The following is a 19570-nucleotide window of genomic DNA, read 5'->3' as shown; positions in this document are numbered from 1 at the left end:
TCATTTATAGCTAAAGAGACATATGATCAAGAAACTGTTTTCTTTTCTTTTTATGATTATGATAAACATATTGGAGGGCCTCAAAATTGTACCTGGCGGGCTGCGTGTTTGAGACCACTGCCTTAGAGGGTTAAGCCAGGGGAACCTGTCACCAGGAATGGGATCCCTAGGATAGTAGACTTGGGGGTGGGTCAGTAGAGTGGGCAGACCTGATGGGCTATGGCCCTTATCTGCCGCCATCTTCTATGTTTCTATGTTTTTCATGCCCTGGGAATATGGGAATAGCAAGGTAAGCTTCTGTCAAATCCACAGATGCTAGAAATTCCCCTGGAGTCACTGCTGCAATGACTGATCGTACTGTTTCCAAGAAATCACAGAATTTTCAGAAATGCATTGACAGCCTTGAGATCCAGAATGGGTCTCCAGGCCTCTCAACCTTTCTTTGGCACAATAAAATATAAGGATTAACTCCCTGAACCCTATTCTTCTTCAAGGACTGACTCAACAGCTTGAATGTTCAAGAGCTGCTTCAGCTTTGCTCGGACCCTGGACTCTTTTGTTGGCCTTCTGGCTGGAGAATCCATAAATACGGGGGGAGACGAAAGAAGTCTATCTTGTGTCCCTACCGTATGATGTCCAGTACCCATTGGTCCAAGGAGATCAGTTCCCATTGCTGTTGAAACGCCAACAACCGGCAAGGAGGAACGATTGGAACTCTGGAGCCATTGGGATTTCTTGGAGGACACCTGTGAAAATCCGAAGCCTGCTGGTGCATGGGGTTGCTTTAGCACTGTCTGTACTCTTGGGAAGATCTCTGGATGGATGAGCCCATGGCAGCCTGAAGGAACCTGCATGAGGGGGACAAAAGTACCATAACTTCCCTCCAGGGGGGCAGCGAGGTCTGCTGTCCGGGAGAGACTTAGGATGCAGGTCTGCTACACTAACCATGAGGTCATCAAGTCCCTTGCCGAAAAGCATCTGCCCTTTGAAGGACAGCCTGCTCAGTGTTGCTTTAGAGGCCAAATCACCAGCCCAGTGATGGATCCAAAGCGTCCTGCAAGCAGCAACTGCATAAGCTGAGACCTTGCCTAGAATGCTTATAAGGTCATATAAGGTGTCCGCTACATAATCCACTCCCTCCAGCACCACTTGGGAGCAGGTGTCCTCCTCCGCTGCTGATATCCAGCGGTCTTGTGCGACAGGCACATGTAGTAAAGGAGGCTGCTGCTGCCCTGATGCCCAAAGAAGCCAGCTCATAAAGCATCTATAAGACCACGTCCACCCTATGATTCTAAGAATCTTTGAGCATCACTCCTCGTTCACTAGGGAGGACTGTACACTTGGTGACCTGAGCCACTGTCGAGTCCACCTTTGATTACTCAAATAGCTGTTGAAATTCTGGTGCCATAGGATAAAGATTAGATACTGCATTAGTCACTTTGAAAGAGCTCTCTGGAACCTCCCACTGTTCTGTGACCAGAACAGTGAGAGCAGGATGTGCAGGAAAAAAGTATGTCAGAGCATTAGAGCATGTCACGACTGCACACTTCTAACTTCAGTTCTTTCATGGCGTCCATAATGAAATGATAGACTCAGATTGACTTAAACTGCTGGTGTATTGAAGGTCGTCACCCGGATTATGACTTCCCGATGAATCGGATTCATACAGGGTGGAAGCAGTGCCTGGCAACCAAAGAGGCATGGAATCAGTGTGCCAACTAAGGCAATCTGGGTCTGCAGAAACCTGGGCAATGGGAACCCAAGCAGTGACTTCCATTAAAGGCAACACTGGCTTGGAGCCTAGCAGCATGCACGCCGGCTGTGCCACATGAGCCAGGTCTGCGAGATAGGCTCTCCACTTGAGCTGGACAAATTCCAGGGAAAATCCACACACAGAGGCTGAAACTGACCCTTGACGAGGCTTACAAGATGTTCCTGGAATCTGCACGCTTGTGTTTCACACCTTCGCCAAAAACAAGTACTGGGTGAGATTTTCTGCCCAAATTCCCGGATCCACATCTGTTCCCCAGCCCTAGAGGACCCAGAGGGTGGGAAGCATGAAGCTTCCATCACTTCCTCACATGCTCTGTGGCATGCTCCTCCATCGGCAGTCCAGCACAAATGACGCATGAATGCAGGAGATCAGATGCTGAGGAATTAATCTCTATTGATTTTTTTTACAAAATCAAGGGGTTTTGAGGCAGAAAAAAAAAAAATTGATAAAAATCCAAGATGGCCACTGCCAGAAAACTCACACCAAAAACAGCCCGTGGAAACTATTTGACCCCCCCCCCCCACTGAAATAGGGACTTGGGAGATGGGAGACCCGAGCTCTACACCCAAAAACCCTCAAAAATTAATTTTTTAGACCCCCCCCCACCTGATTTTCCCATAGGAAATAATAAAGGTTGTATTCAATCTCCGCAACTGAAGTGAAGGGAATGGAATTTCTGCCTCAGAATCCAAACAGTCCAATCTACAGAATCTTTGGGCTGTCAGTCGGACTGCCCCTGACCGAAACCTCTGCCCCCTTAGAACTGCAATGTACAAACTTACTATGCCACCTCGAAGTTTCCCCATAGACGGTAATACTGTACTCACAGAACTGCCTGGTGCTGTTCCTGCATCAGCAGATACTGCAGCTGGACAATGGAGATTTCCATCTGCTTGTCTCTTCAGGCTGCCTTTTAGGTAGGTTCTGAGAGCCTGAAACCCTTGACCCCACTAGCTCCTCACAAGTCTTAAGGTGCGGGACGCATCCAGCAAAATGGGGCCTCACAGCCTGCACTCAAGCACCTGATAAATCAGCAGGACGGCTAGGTAGGTGCCCTGCAAAAAGGTTGTCCCCCCCCCCCAGATACATTCCTCTGAACCAGAAACTATCTTCTTCCAAGCAGAGCTGTCCCAGGATTTCTGGGAACCTCTGGAGCACCGTGAAGCCTCAAACCGGATTAAAACCCAAAAATAAATCCATTGCAAAGCAGAAGACGACTTCTTCTCAACTCACTCATAGAGGTAAAAACTGAGGCGATGGGGCACTGCCCACTGACACAAGGAGGTTCAGCTAAAAAGCTGTGGATGATTCCTTCTGCAGAACTCACAGGTAAAAAGGTGAATAACCCACTGGTCAAGACTCATATTCCTTTTGCACTGGAAATGTTAAATAGCACCAGTGCCTGTACAGATCCTTGGGGCATCCTACTTTTCACCCTCTTTAGCTGAGAGAAATGGCCATTTAACCCTACCCTCTATTTTCTATCCATCAACTAATTCCTAATCCACAACAGAACATTGTCTCCTATCTCATGGCTTTATAATTTTCTCAGGAGTCTCTCATGAGGGACTTTGTCAATAACTTTCTGAAACTACACTACATCAACCAGATTACCTTTATTCACATTTAGTTCATGTTTTCAAATTGAAGCAAATTGATGAGGCAAGACTTTCCTTGGCTGAACCTATGTTAACTCTGTCCCACTAAACCATGTTTGTCTGTATGTTCCCATAAATTTTATTCACTATATTAGTTTCCACATTTTGCCTGCCACCAACATCAGGTTTACCGGTCTGCAATTTCCCGGGTCACTCCTGGAACCTTTTTTTTTTTTTTTTTTAAACGGCTACATTGGCAAATTTCCAGGCACTAAGGATAATTTTAAAGACAGGTTACAGATTACTAATCAGCAATTTCATGTTTCTTTCAGTCAGGGCTAGCTCAGATCATTGGACCAGGTGAGACTCTGGCCGGTGTGCTCACAGGGCACCAAAATCCACGATTGCTAGTGCTTCATTTGGTCCAAAGATTTCTTCCCTTCTCTCTCCAGCTCTTAGTCCAGCATTGCTCCTCTCTCCCTCTCCCATAGCCATCTAAACATTACCTTGCTTGCAAGGTAGCAACAGCATGCACAGCAGGCTGCTTTCAGCCAGCCCTGGGTCTTCCCTCTGCCACATCCCACTGACAGGAAATTGGGGGGGGGGGGGAACACACCACAGGGAAGATGCCAGGGCTGGCTGAAAGCAGCCTGCTGTGCATGGTGTTGCTACTTGCAAGCAAGGTAATGTTTAGAGGGCCGTGGGGGAAAGAGGAATGACCATGCCTTGGCCACTCCCCCAAAATACTTAAAACTTAATCTTACCAACTTTTATTTAACCCTTTTCCTCTGTTAAATCAAAAATAAAGCAAAATAAAGCATACAAATGTACCCCTTAAAATAAATGTAATATGAAGAATACATTGCTTCTGGAGGACCAGAGAGCAAGACTGAGTGGGCCAAAGAGAGGCGTGTATAGACTAGAAGCCTACCAGCCTCTCCCTTTGGTCCAATAAAACAAATTCTTTTTTGCTCTTAAATAATCCTTTTCTTAAACTGCTCCCATTTTGTGAACTTATCTGTTTATTTTCAGGGCGACATCCCTGGCTATCAATTATGTTGCCATGGTAATCCAGCTCTGTCCCCTTATCTTTAGGCAAGTCTGCAAAAACACACCTCTCAAATTTATTTCATCTGCCTCAGTGATGCCAACATTTGTCCTCACACATTCCACAGATCTGATTTCTCTTAAATTCCTTCAGATTTCATGACAAGCAAATAGTGCCAACTATAAAACCATATAGCATTATATAGTAACTAATTCAGTATGAAGGGAGCAATGCTGGACTAGGGGCTGGAGTGAGAAGGGAAGAAAGTTTAAATTTTGGGAGGGCGGAGGCACTACTATCAAAGTTGGTTCAAAGCACCATAGCCCTTTGAGCCAGTCCTGCTTTCAGTACTCTGGGGTATATGCCATCCAGTCCAGATGATTTACTACTTTTAATTTGATTTGGCTCAATACATCTTCCAAGATTTCTTTCAGTTCCTCTGTATTGTCACCCTTGACAACCGTTTCTGGTACAGGTAGTGTTTTTAATTCTTCAGTAAAGAATAAAACAGAGAATTCAGTCTCAAGCATAAGGCCTTAGAAACATGATGGCAGATAAAAGGCTAAATGGCCCATCTAGTCTGCCCATTCACAGTAACCATTATCTCTTTCTCTCTCTAAGAGATCCGACGTGCCATTCACGGTAACCATTATCTCTTTCTCTCTCCAAGAGATCTGCCTATCCCAGGCCCTCTTGAACTCAGACACAGTCTTTGTCTCCACCACTTCTTCTGGGAGACTTCCACGCATCTACCACCCTTTCTGTAAAAAAGTATTTCCTTAGATTACTCTGGAGCCTATCACCTCTTAACTTCATCCTATGCCCTCTCATTCCAGTGCTTTCTTTCAATTAAAAGAGACTCGACTCATGCACATTTATACCACGTAGGTATTTATATGTCTAATGCTTCTCTTAATGCCTCTTCTACTCCTAATGGCCCCATGGTGCAAAGCGTTTAATGTTTTGGATCAAGCTATATTAAGATAGCGTCAATACAAACAATTTGTAAAATGGATCTGTTTAAATTTATAGAAAACTTCATAATTTATTAAAATTTTGATTAAACGCTTATGAAGCTGTGTCAGGTTTTTCTATTGCCAGCTGCGACGGTATTAACTCAGACACTCATTGAATTCTTATGAGCATCAGAGCTAATACCACCGTGGTTGGCAATAAAACAAAACAAAAAAACCCCCAAAACTTAACGCAGCTTCATAAAAGGGGGCCAATTCTTTTATTTTCCATGGGACAAAATGCCTTCTCTTTAAATGTTTGTGCAGAAGTTTTGAAACTAAAGAAATACATTCCATCTAACGTGAAAGTTTATTACTTGCCAGATCAGAAGCCTTGATTACAATGTTGATTCTTTGGAAAATTATGATTGAGAGAATTTTCTAGAATTTTGATATCTTTTGAAAATACTAGAAATAGATTGTGATCTGAAACCTTATTACAATGTAAGAGAAAACATTTTTGGAAATTAAGATAGTTTTTTCCTGATGTTTTGAGACACTCAGAAGAGGAGAGACAAGACAAGGAGTAACTCAGCTGGGTGCTACCTTTTATTTAAAATTCCCATGTAAATCTTATTTTTTGGCAACTAGATATCTTGCCAACATCTTCAGATAATGGGTTTTTTGGTGGGAATTAAATGTCATCTTTGTCCTTTGTGATCCACAGATAGCTTTGTTTTTCCTATTTAGGGGTCATCTCCTTTTTGTATAAACTTCCAATGTAAATGGATCACTTTTTGTGGATGTGAGCTGATTTGTTATTTCCCGATCTTTAATGTATTTTTGTTTCTTTTTTTCAAGATTCTTAATATTCAGCTTTCTGTATAAGTTAATTCTTGTTAAGTTAGAATTTTGTTCAAAACTATTTATTAAAATAACAATCAAGGAGTTAGAAAGGAAGCATAAACACTATCCACCAGAACCTACAAGAAATGCCAAATGGAAAGCAGGGAGTTACAAGGGCAAGGGGATGGGACTTGTATACCACCTTTTTGTGGTTACTCATTTAAAGCGGTTTACATATACACAGGTACCTATTTTTGTATCTGGAGCAATGGAAGATTAAGTGACTTGCCCAGGGTCACAAGAGGCAGCACTAGAATTTGATCCCACAGCCTCAGGGTGTTGAGGCAGCAGCTTTACCACTAGGCACACAAATGCTGGAAGCAGAAAAAGGTAGGGTATCAGTTCTAATTAAATAAATAGAGGGGCTTTTTTGTCTGTTTGTTTTGAGGAGGGGAGTAAAGCAGGTAGGCTCCTACAAACAAACTTAAATTTAAGTAAATGGAACCCTTAATTCTAAGGATAAGAGACGAGAAAAAGAAGGAGATGGAATTTGATATACTGTTTTTAAATTACAATCAAAGCAGTTCTTGGAACTTAAAGACATTCTAGGTAGACGTCTATGGTTTATGTCCTAGTATGCCTAAGATAGACAATGATTAAGCATTTTGTAACGTGTTCATTGTTGCTTTTTAATCATGAATTGATAAGCATGTGACTGAGCAGACTACATGGACCGTTTACTGTATATACTCAAATATAAGTCAAGACCCCCATATTTCCCCCCTATAAAGGAGGAAAAATGGTTGGCTCGAATAAGACGGGGGCATAATATAAGTGCCATGCCCTGCCAGGATCTGCACCCAGTGTCACCTTCCTCACGCCCTCTCCTCCCAGGTCTGCACTCAGCCCCCCTCTCTGTCCAGTTCTGCACCCAGCCCCCCTCTCTTCTTGCCAGGTTCCGAACCCAGCCCTGCAAAGCTCTGAACCCAGCCCCCTTCCCTCCCTGCCCTACCAGGCTATACAGCCAGCCCCCCTCCCTGCCAGGTTTTGAACCCAGCCCCCCTCGCCACTTGACAGGCCCTGCACCATGTTCCACCTTCCTGCCCTGTACCCTTCTCTTCCCCTTCTGGTGATAGGCTGGGTCAGGAGGGATCCCTCCAGTCTCCCGTCCTGGCTGATACTAACAATTTTATTTTACCCCCTGCATACCTCTTCTCACATCCCTGGAGGTCCAGCGGTGTACGGGCAGGAGCAAACTTTCCACACACCTGCCTTGTGCTGTGCCCATCCTTCTCACCCTCCGATCTCATGCCCAGCCCTGCAACGCTCGCTGAATGGCTGCCGCCAGTTCTCGCGAGTCCCACGAGGGGTGCAGCGCAAGGCAAAACCACAGAAAGTTTGCTCTTGTCAATACACTGCTAGACCACCAGGGATGCGAGAAGAGGTACATGAGGAGGGAAATTAAAAAATTGTTAGCATTGGCTGAGATGGGATGAATCGCTCCTGTCCTGGCCTACCAGAGGCCTGCATCAATTTTGGGAGGGGGGTTGGGTGATGATCCAAATATAGAACGAGACCCCCATTTTTGGCATGTGGTCCCCGGGCCACGAGTTTGAGACCACTGCCCTAAGCCTAACAAATTCCAACTGATTACCCCCACCCAAGTTCTGCCCGAAATCCACCCAAGCTCCACCCCAGACCCCACCCTCATAATACTAGAACTGATTGTAACGCAATTTCTTCCATCTATTTTTCATATATACACACAATATAATCTTATTAATACATAATGGTAACCACATAATTAAAAAACCCCACAAAGGGCTAGATTCACGAACCTGCCCGATCGAGATCGATCTGTGTCCGATTCGGGCAGGTCCGATGGATTCTTAAAACTCCAATATGCAGATGAGGGTGATTGGAGGAACGCCTCCATAAGCCGGCACGGATTGCTGCTGTGCGTGCGCAGATCCTGACAGTAGTGACAGGAGAAGCAGCCTCCTGTCAATGCTGTCAGGGCTTCTGCCTGCTTTTTAAATTTTTTTTTAGTCTGGCAGATAGCTTGCGTGTATTACACACGCAAAATAACTGCTCGATTCAAAATAAAAATAAAAAGCCCCCGCCGAAGTGCCTCCTCCCTCCCCAAACCCCTTAAAAAAAAAATCCCCCCCCCCCGCGCCGATGCCCCATAAAAGGCAGGCAGGATGCCAACTCCCTCCTGACATCTCAAACACCTCCTGCCCGGCCCGCTTTCTTCCTTGTAGCTAAGCTAGGCCAGCCCGTGCCCGGCCCACCCCCTCCCCGTACTTTTTAAACTCATTGGGAGCAGAAGGGGTACTCAGTCCCTCCTGCTCCAGGCCTCCTCCAACACAGTGCAGCCTTAGGCCACGCCCCGGTGCATCATGTGATATACTGATTGGCTGAGGTACCTCGGGCTCCTCCCTTGGGAGGGACCAGGGGCACCGCAGCCAATCAGGGTACTTAGTGTGAAGTCTAAGGAAGTTTCCAATTGGCCAAAAAATGGCCAGAGACTTGCTTAGACTCCTCCCTAAGTCCCTGATTGGCTGAGGCGCCCCAGGTCCCTCCCAAGGGAGGAGCCTAAGGTACCTCAGCCAATCAGGGCCTTAGGCTCCTCCCCATGCATCACATGATGCACCGGGGCATGGCTTAAGGCTGCACTTGCATCGGAGCAGGCCTGGGGCAGGAGAGACTGACCACCCCTCCTGCTCCTAATGAGTTTAAAAGGTACGGGGAGGGGGTGGGCCAGGCCAGCCGGTGTCAGAGGAGGCCTGGAGCAGGAGGGACTGACCACCCCTCCTGTTCTGATTTGAAGGGGAGGGGTGGGCCGGGCCTGGACGGACTAGCTTAAGCAACAGGGAGGGAGGTCGGCTGGGCCTGGCCAGAAGGGGCTATACACAGGAGGGAGTTGCCCATATTTGTTGTGATGTAAATTATGGTTGACTCGTGTTTTTGGAGTATCGGCGCAGGGGACGGGGGCGGGTTAAAACCACGGGCTGGCCTCAACTTTTTAAATTTTATTTTAGCTTACTTTTGTAGCCTTGTGAGCCCGTAGTTTAACCTGCGGATTAAAACTATGGGCTTGCAGTGTGGGGCAGAGCAGGGAGGCATTCGGGGCGAGCAGGCAGGGTTTCTATGGAGCTGGAGAGTCGGAAAGATGTTTTTGACTGGTCTCCAGCAGTCGTTTTTTGGGTTGATAGGCCATCCCAATCGGTTTTAAAATTTTGGATGGTGAATCGCATCCTTGTCCACTTTGCATGCACGGATTCGAAGCGGATCGCAGGAGAGATTAGTGAATAGTGCAGGAGGGAAACCTGGTCGCAAACCAATCAGTACATGATTGGTTTGCTTTGTGAATCTAGCCCAAAGCACACTGTATGCAGAGAAAATGTTAATTGTCAATTATATTCGGGGGGTTTTCAAAGAGGTCAAGGCAAATGACTTTAAAATATGCAATAAGTAACTGTAGAAAAACAGACACATATAGAGCAAAATATAGACAGCAGATATAAATTCACAAAAACTGACATTTTGATCACTAAATTGAAAATAAAATTAACTTTGCCTACCTTTGTTGTCTGGTGACTTCATGAGTCTCTGGTTGCATTTCCTTCTGACTGTGCATCCAATATTTATTTCTTTATGCCTCCTACATGCTTCCTCTCCTCCAGACCCCATTCCCTTCCCCAACCAACATCTCTCTCTCTCTGTCCCTCCACGAGTCCAACTTTTCTTCCTCTCTCCTCTACTCCTATTGGCAATATGTCTCCCTCTCTATTATGGTCCATCTGACTTGAGAGATCCAGGCATCTCTCAAACCCCCTCTACTGCCACATCCAACATTTCTCCCTCTCTCATCCCCTGGATCCTGTGCAGCATTTTTCACCACTGCCCACCAGCCCCATGCCCATTTCTCCTTCTCTCACCCCTCTAACACAATGCCGCATTTCTCCCTCCATCACTATGTCCAACATTCCTCACCCTTGCATCCCCTTCAATCTGCCCTCTCCATCACCATATCCAACATTTCTCCCTCTCATCGTTCTATTCCCCATGCATCTCTACCTCACTCCTCTCTCTATGCCCAATTTTCCTTTCTTCCTTTCCCAATGTTCAACATCTCTCACTCACACACTCATGCCCATCAATTCTTCCTTTCTATTTCCTCCCTTCTGTGGCCCATGTTCATGCCCCTTCCCTTCCTTATGTGTCGAGTTCGTGCCCCCTCTCCCCACCTTTCATCTTTGTCCCAAAATTAAGTTGCACACTGGGGATCCTACCCATCTACACTCCCACCCAAAGCTGATCTGTCCACAGAAGCCGCTGGGGATCCCTGCCTGCCCCCTGCTGAAGCTACAGCCAGGGATCCCTCCCTGCCCGCTGCACCACCCCCTACCCCTGAAGCTGATCCTTGTTACTTTGTTAGAGCCTGACTCGCTCCATCCTCTCTTAGCAACTCCGTGCAGAGACGGTGTGTGCAGCGATTCACACGCTGCACGTGGCTGGCCCACAAGCCTCCCTCTGATGTCAATTCTGATGTCGGAGAGAAGGTTCTGGGTCAGCTGCACAGCATGCGAGTTGCTGCCTGTGTCCCTGCACGGAGTGCTGCTGGGGGAGGAGGGAGCCAGTCAGGATCCAACGAAGTAACAGGGTCGGCTTCGGGGGTGGCACAGCGGGTAAACAGGCAGGGAAGGAGAGATCCCGGCAGTGGCTTCAGCAGCGGGCGGGCAAAGAGGGATCCCGGCAGTGGCAGCTAGGCCACGTACCCCCCAAGGGCACATGTACTATATGTTGAGAAACACTACTCTAGAGAAGGAAAAGAAAGAAGAGATGGCAGGAGTACCTCGAAGATATAAAACTCCCTGGATTGTAGGAAGAAGTATGGCAAGCAATCAAAGGGATAAAGGAGGAAGAGGCCCCAGGGCTAGATTGATTCACCTTAAGCTTTTATTAAAAAATAAAAATAAATAAAAATTTAGGGATCAGCTAGTACCACATCTAACAACCATGTTTAACAATATTTGGATTGGAGTGGATGAGGGAATAGGGAGTTTCAGGGCAGAGACCCAAACCAGAGAAGGATCCAACTCATTGTAGTGTATATTGCCCAATTTTGCAGCTTAACTTAGATTCTAGCAAAGATTTTAGGCAATAAGTTACAAATACATGCCACAAAGTTGGTGTTCATTGACTAGGCAATTTTCATGCAGGTGAAAACATCTACAAGTAAATAAACTATCTGAAGAACTCTGAATATGATATGAAGGCAAAAGATACACTCCTATCTTTACTGTTAGCAACTGATGCTGGGAAGACATTTGACAGTGAAGTGGAAATTTATTTTTTAAATAATGGTAAAAATGGGGTTTATAAATCATTTCATGGGTGGGTTAAAGAAACTATAACCACCTAAGGACCTGTGTAAGAATTAATAGAGGTTACTAAGCTTATTTTTGGGAGAGAATAAGACATTACCATTTGCTTTAATATTGGAGCCACTGGTGTAATGTACAAGACAACAGAAGGAGGCATATGGTGGGTCACTGAACCTAGAATGGCACTTCCCATTAAAGTGCAAAAAGATATATAGATAAATATGAAGCAGTTTCAGATTTTTAAGGTCAAAATGGGTAAATCAGAGGTCCTGCTCAAATATATGTTCAAGGAAGTTTAGTAAATGGGTGGCTAAAATAATTAGGTATTTCAGTGTACAAACTGAGATACAATGCAAGACTATGGAAGCAATCACAGTCCACTATTAAAGGGCCCGTGTAGACACATGGACAGTTAGGAATGGATTAATGTCACAACTGTGCAGGAGAGCCTGTAGCCTGTATAAAGATTAACCTGCTTCCTAGATTATATTATTTTTTGTCTCTTCCAACTAAAATTCCACAAAAAGAACAGAGGCACAGAGGAAAACATTCAGCTTTATCTAGCAGAGGAGCTGATCCAGAATCAAGTTTATTTTAAAAAAAAAATTTTAACCGTTTAATCAGGTTTCTAAGCGGTGTACAATATAAAATTTACATAAAAACATATTAAAAAACGGGATACTAGATAAAATCTAAAACACTTGACATATAGACCAACTTCAAACAATAGGAAAAGAGGGGAAGAACTACAATCGTAAAAGAAAAGTGAAACAAAAAAGGAAAACAGTGGGTTAGGGTAAAAAGTAATAATTTTAAGACAGAAATTTTCTGGGGAAAAAGAGAGAAGGGTGGGCCTGGTGGTTCCAGATGTTGAGAGGCAGAATGACAAATGGGAGTAGAAGCAAAGGAACAGAGATAAAAGCTGGGTTAAAATGAACAGGATCAGGCAAGGAGTTATTGCTTTGGTAGGAGTTGTTTGTGGGGCTGTAGAAAAAGGTAAGGATAAGCTTTCATAGGGATTCTATAACTGAGCTCAAAACTCTACATTATTCTGAATAGGTAGTACAGGTAGAACTTATTCTAGGTATCAGAAATAGGCAAGGATTGAGGTGACTAGAGTTGGACAGTTTATGAAGCCAAGAGAAGGAGATTGTTAGGTCATTTGCAGAGATAAAGGTTCAGTTTTGAGTTCATAAAAACAGATGTGTTATTGTCAGGAAAGCTATTAAAATAAGCAAAAGACAGAGGAAGATCAAAGTAGGAATTGGTGTTGAATAATTATGAAAAACAAAGGGGAACGGAAATTAATTTTTGTGGAGCTAAAGATACAGTACAGACAGCAAACAATGTTATGATTATGAAAGCCTAGAGGCAAACTGGGGAAGGGAAACGGTCACAGGAATGGAAGGGAAACTTCTAGGAAGTGGGTCAAAAGAAGTCTGACTTGGCTAACTGCAGAAAAATTGATAACTTACATCTGGTATAACTCTTTGTAACACCAAATTTGCTAGGGGGCGAGGAGGGGGGAGTTGAGGGTTGCTGGCAGAGATGTGGAAAGAAGGGGAATTCTTTCCCATCTGATATGTGCATTAAGGCTCAAAAATTATAGGATAGCATGGCACATAAGTATTGGTTAGAGAGGTGACTGGGGTTTAAACAATCTTGAGTGCAGCAGATCGCCTACTCACAGGTGCTCACTCAGAAGAAATGGATCCAAACCTATGCAAATTCATTTCATATTGCATGGTGGTGGTTCATAGGTCAATGCGAAGGTAATGGAAGCAGATATACCATCAGGGACACTGCTCAAACACAAAGATTAATGTGATAAGCAATATAACAGCACACTGACAACATAACTATACTGTGGGAGCCAGTAGGGGAGGGGGGAGTCTGAAAAGTGATTTAAGGAATATAGGTGCCCTCTTACTAAAAGATGTTAAGCCCTAATGTGCACTCATAGTTCGGTTACTCGCACATATATTATTTCAAAATACTTTTTTCAGAGGGAACACATGATTAGTGGAGAATGGTCATTTGTTATCCAGCTAGCACATTTGCATTAGTGCGTGCCAATTGGAGAATGCAGAGTTAACACAGGAGCACATAGTGCAGGTAATAAGTGAGCCTGCTTTTTTTTTGTGGATGCCGTGCACTAGAGAATGACATGGTAACCTGCCAAAACAGGGAGAGGAAAAAACTTGTCGCTGCTGGTACAGAGACAAGGCCATTCACCACCTCGTGGAGCAGTGAATAGCCTTTTCTCCACAGTAAAGTATCTGCCGTGTTGCTTCCCTTCTCGCAATCACGACACTCATGCTCCCTTGCACTGGTGGCAAAAAACAAACAACCCCTCTGGGCATCTCTTCCTTTCCCCTAGCCACTCCCTCCCTTCACCTTCGCGGGTGCTCTTCATAGTTTTCTCTTTCTGAGGTGTCCATAAGTGGCAACATTCTCACCAAATGTTGTGCGACTGCCCCAAAGCTTCTCCTCTGACACAAGCCGACCAGGTACAAACAGGAAGTGTATCAGAGGAGAAGCTTTGGGGAAATTGTGCGGAAATTGGTGAGAACATTGCCGCATCCGGACACCTCAGAAAGAGAAAACTATGAAGAGCACCTGCAAAGGTGAGGGGAAGAGAGGAAGGTGGCCTGATAAGGGGAAGAGGTTGAGTGGCGCTGAAGGGAAGTGGAGGGAGAGGGGGGAAGGATAACAGATACTGAATGGGAGAGGAGAGAGAAAGGGGAACAGACACTGAAGTGGGAGAGGATAGAGAGAAAGGGGAACAGACCCTGGAAGGGAGAGAAGAGTGAGCACACACTGGATGAAAGGAGGGGATAAAGAAAAAAGGGCACATGCTGGATTGGGGCAAGAGGACAGATTTAGTGAGATACTGGAAGGGGCGAAGGAAAGAGGTAGTAAGCTGTAAGTAGACACAATGAAAGGGAAATTGAGGGCTGGAAAGTAAGTAGACAAGAGATAGAAAACAAACTGAGAAGGAAGAGAGAGGAGAGAGATACCAGATCTGAAGGGAGGAAAAGAGGAGAGAGATGCTAAAAACCACCTGGGGGAGGGAGTGAAAGATGGAAGTGAAGAAGGTAGAGATGCCAGACCATGGGGGGGCATGGTGGGAAGAAGATGGGTGCCAGACTAATGGGGGGGGGAGAGGGAGAGAGACAGTTTCTAGTAGAAGCATAGAAATAGAGCAGATGCTATAAGGAAGAGGCAGAGAGAAGGCAGACAGTGGATGGAAGGAAGAGAATGACGAGAAGATGAGGAAAGCAGAAACCAGACAAAGGTAGAAAAAAAATTTCTATTTCTTTTTTGCTTTAGGATAAAGTAGTATTGTAGCTGTATTCAGTATAAAACTATTCAAGGCTTGTGCAGATGGGATCAGATGGTTTGCGGGGTGGAAATGGGGACAAATTTTTTTCCTCATGTTATTCTCTACCATGTACAACTTGCATAATAGAAAAAGCTTAACTGTGTGTGCTAAACCCAGATTTATCACGGCATTAAAAGTCCCATGTTAGAAAGTGTTACATCCATATTTCACCATATCTTAGTAAAAGGGCCCCATAATTACTCAACATAGTATATGGGTTATATTTATACAGCACATAATACAGGCATAAATATATAGGAGAAGATGAGAAAAATGGGGAGAAGGAGGCAGCAGGGGGGTAATAGGGGAGTGTACTAACAGGCTGCCTGAACGTATTAGAGCTCTTAAAATAAGAGAGATTAATGTACCATAATGGGAGAGTAATGGCTGGTCTGAGCAATAACAATGTAACATTTTGTATTTATAAGTTGGAATAAAGAATTTTAAAAGATTCAAAATAAGTAACCAGAAAGTCTAAATTGCATAAGTCTTCACATTGTTTCTAACAGCAAGCAAAAAAATTTGCTGTTTCCAAAAATTGCCTTAACAAGGCCTGTAAGTTGAGTCCTCTTGTATCTAATCACAATCGCTGAGATGATATGAATATTCCTGGATGAAAAATTAAACCATTTGTGGTATGAAGTTAATCTGAAGTAAAGGTCTAAACCTGTCGAATGTGACTGCCAAAGGACTCCAGGATAGTTAGTCAAAGGTTCTAAAATACTTGGGGGTGTAAGGTAGGTCTTTTCTCAGCGACTACTATTTGATTTGCAGCAGGTTTCATACCAGGAAAACTGGACCACACCTATAAGAAGTGGGAGGGGCAGGGTTTTGGTACCTTGGGCCAAATGGTAGAAGATTTCCAAGATTTCCAAGAGTAGGTGGAAGGACATGGGCTGAGACAGTGAAATTTTTCCAATGTAGACAGGACTTTATAAACACAAGGCCTGAGGGAAACTGCATTGAGAGAATGCCCTGTTGGTAAGACCAAAAACAGGGGACAGTAGGCAAGGGTGTATAACTCTATAGAGCATTGTTGTTGCAAACCCTAGTACCCTCAAACAAGGGAATGTGGTTTGAAACTGCAGGGAGGCAAATTAACAGCAATGTCTGGAAACTTTCACCAAAAATGGTGATGAACACCTGTAAAGTCATCCTGGAGATAGTGTTTGTGTAGATAACGTTTGCTGAAATTCAAGAAGTAGTATTTGTGTGTGTATGTATGTAAGTACCGTGTTTCCCCCATTATAGGACCTCCTCCTTTAGTAAGACACCCCCCTTTTTTTCCCCACCTGGGAAATATAAGGCCCCCCCGAAAATAAGGCACTATTTGGCAAGCATGTCTTAGCGATCCAGAGTACTGGTACAGTACCGTATGCGTGGTCACACAACTTCCTGCTTCCGCTGTCCAGGAAAACAAGCCCAGGAACAGCCTCTGTACACCAAGAGCGGAGATGAACTTACAGGTACCCACTCAATGTTAAAAGCAGCCGGCAAGCTCTTTCCTACCTCCTCCTCAAGTCATCTAATCCTGGCTTTAGGCAGCTGCGCCCTGTAGTTCATTTTCTGCGTAGTTCGTTACCGTACCTTTCATTGCTACGTACTACTGGTATTTACTTGTAGTGATACCGTACATAGTGATGCTGCCATCTAGTGTTTTAAAAGCAAACTGCAAATCTGTATCTGATCTGTACGGTATGTGGAGGATGCTGTTTTCTAACAGATTTGAAAGCTGATTTCAAGTTCAAACTTTACAAGTGTACATTTACCGTGTTACAGACACATTTCCAAAAACGTTAGCTTGCCATGTAAAAGGTAAATAAAAATTGGCATGCAAATCCTTTAAACCAGATTGTTAACTGTAAAATCAAAAATCTGGTTTAAAGGATTTGCATGCCAATTTTTATTTACCTTTTACATGGCAAGCTAACGTTTTTCTCTCCATACTGTTAAGATGGTAACCGCCCATCCCCCTGATTCTCTTGTGCCATTTTGATTCCCCCCTCTGATGCCCTCTGTATCATTTTAAAAGATCACCCCCCCCCCCCCCACCCAGGATACCCTAGTGCCATTTTTTATTCTTTTACCCTTAGGCATGGCCACAAAAAGAAAAAGCTACTCTGTGGAGTACAAGAGGAGAATCGTGGAAGATTCTTGGGGCCAAAATCTTGCTGCTTTCTGCAAAGAAAAAATGTTGAATATATGATTGCTCCGCAAGTGGCGAGCAGAGTATGGTAAACTAGTTGAACAAGTGGAAAAGGGAAATTCTAACAAACGCAAGTGTGGATCAGGTCGGAAACCAATATTTTCTGAGCTGGAAGATCTGATCTGTGAATGGGTTGTTGACAGGAGAACAAAGGCTTTGGTTGTGAATAGGGCTCATATTCAAGAATTCGCCCTTGCAATGGCGCCACAGTTTAACATAGCCTCTGAAAATTTCAAAGCATCACAACACTGGCTGGATAATTTCCTTCAGAGAAGTGAATTGTCTTTAAGAAGATCCACGATATTATTTAGGCTGGAAGATGCTCAAGTGATTAAGCGAGCACTTGCATTCAAGTCCTTTATTGATGAGATTGACTTCTCTAAATACAAGCTTTCCAACATGATTGCTATGGATGAAACTGCAGTGTTTATGGACCAATCATCTCAAACAACAATTGAACAGCGGGGTGCCTCCTCAGTGTACATTCCCTTCACTGCTTATGAAAGTGCACGTGTGACCTGTATTTTGGCAATTCGTCTGGATGGCACTAAAGTCCTACCTCTAATAATTTCTAAGGGCAAGAAGGAAAAGATTGAACGTGTTTCAGGAATTTTTGTCCTTGAAACTGAAAAAGCCTGGGCCACACAAGCTGTTATAAGAAAGTGGGTAGATTTAATGCTGCCACTTGTTATGCGAGGAGGTCAAAGAGGTCTGCTAGTCTGGGATGCAGCTAGCACTCACCGTGCTAAAGATATGAAGTCATTTCTTCATGAAAGAAAAATAGATCAAATAATGATTCCTGCGGGAATGACGGCCTATCTCCAGACCCTTGATATTGCAATCAACAAGCCATTCAAGGACAATCTGCGCATGGAAATTAATGACTACATTGAAAATAGAATGGAGAGAAATCAGCGTGGAAACTTTGTGAAACCTAAACTGCAAGAGGTTGTGACTTGGGTGAAGAATTCATGGGATAAAATCACTGACAGTTGCATTGAACATGCATTACGAGCAGGCTACCCTGATAAGAAGTACTCATTTGAGGACACTGCTATTGCTAAACATGAGAGATTTGGTCCACTGATTGTGAAAGAAATGGAGTCCCAAGTAATTGACCTGGAACCTCAGGGTGTGAGTTATTATGATGATGTTCCAGAAGATGATGACTTGATTGTTATTGATTAAATGTGTAAATGTATCATACTGTAAACTGTTATACAGTAAATGTTTTTCTGGTTTGTGATACAGTTTTTTTCTGGTTTGTGATACAGCTTTTCTGGTTTGTGATGACCTGTACCATATACAGGTAATAAATGTCTTTTTTTCAGCAATAAATGTGTACTGTATTCTTCTTCATGGAAAAATAAGACATCCCCCTGAAAATAAGACCTTGTGCATATTTTGGAGTTTTAAAAAATATAAGACAGTGTCATATATTCGGGGAAACAGGGTATGTATATGGCAAGATGATGGAAACCAAGTACTGAATGAATAGGCTTAAAAAAAAAAAAGTTGTGAAATTACTTTTATACTTCTAAGAATATTATGGGAGTAATGTGCCTGGAACAGTAGTTACAACTTTAACCACCTCATTAGGCAGACTAGATGAGCTACTTTAATTTTTTGTTTGCTACCATCTACTATGTTACTCTGTCTCTCTCTCTCTACTCCATCACTTCTATACTTTTGGACGCTCTGCGTAGCTCACATGCCCGGATTTTCTTTTCCATATACTCCATACCTGATTTGTTCCTGATACAACCCTTCAGCGGCTCAATCTCTGCCTCGCTCTTGTAACATTTCTCCTTCTTGCGACTGGGCCACAGCTCCTGGGGGTTCATATTCTCATCGCTGGCAACAATGCCCTTCTGCATAATCTTCTATTTTCTATTTTCAAATCTGGCCCCTTCCACAAATATTTAAAAATAAAGATGTACTCAGAAAACTGAATTTTTAATGTTAATATATATTTTTAAAAAAATCTTAAATGGGGTAAAGGTCTTTGCACCTTGGCTTTTTGAGGACAGGCAACACTGTTACTGTTTCCTGATTCTCCACCTTTATCTTGAATGAGTTATGTTGTTGAGGTGAGGTATAAATAAAGAGAAAAATAAGAACACCTGCAAGATACATAAAGAGGGTAAAAGATTATACAATGTAACTAATTATACAAAGCCTAAAAGGCATTCTTTACAATTCTTCAACTGTAAGATACCTTACTAACCGCAGCCCCTCCCCCAGCGGAAAGAATAGTCCCTTTTTAATGGGCCAGAAGACAGCCACTATTAGCTAACAAGATCTCAGAGAGAACAGAATTCCTTCCACCACTCCAGAATCTCACCAGGCCAGATATATTTCACAAAA

General features: G+C 43.8%; 1 protein-coding gene across 8 annotated transcripts in view; it reads right to left on the bottom strand.

Moving 5' to 3' along the window:
* Positions 1-19570, bottom strand: part of LOC117361256 — a 72932-nt gene that overhangs the window by 52631 nt on the left and 731 nt on the right. For 4 of the 8 annotated variants that reach the window (XM_033946341.1, XM_033946340.1, XM_033946337.1 and 1 more), the window contains exons 2-3: positions 19215-19326; positions 18948-19112 (exon numbers count right to left, since the gene is read on the bottom strand). In XM_033946341.1, coding sequence (XP_033802232.1) covers positions 18948-19080 — 133 coding nt within the window. In that variant the 5' untranslated portion in view covers positions 19081-19112; positions 19215-19326. Of the gene's footprint in view, positions 1-18947; positions 19327-19570 lie in introns of all 8 variants that reach the window. The other 4 variants (XM_033946342.1, XM_033946343.1, XM_033946335.1 and 1 more) reach the window with 1 other exon arrangement.

Source organism: Geotrypetes seraphini, chromosome 5, assembly GCF_902459505.1.
Source record: "Geotrypetes seraphini chromosome 5, aGeoSer1.1, whole genome shotgun sequence".
NCBI classification, from domain to species: Eukaryota; Metazoa; Chordata; class Amphibia; order Gymnophiona; family Dermophiidae; genus Geotrypetes; species Geotrypetes seraphini.
This window is presented reverse-complemented; position numbering and strand designations above follow the sequence as displayed.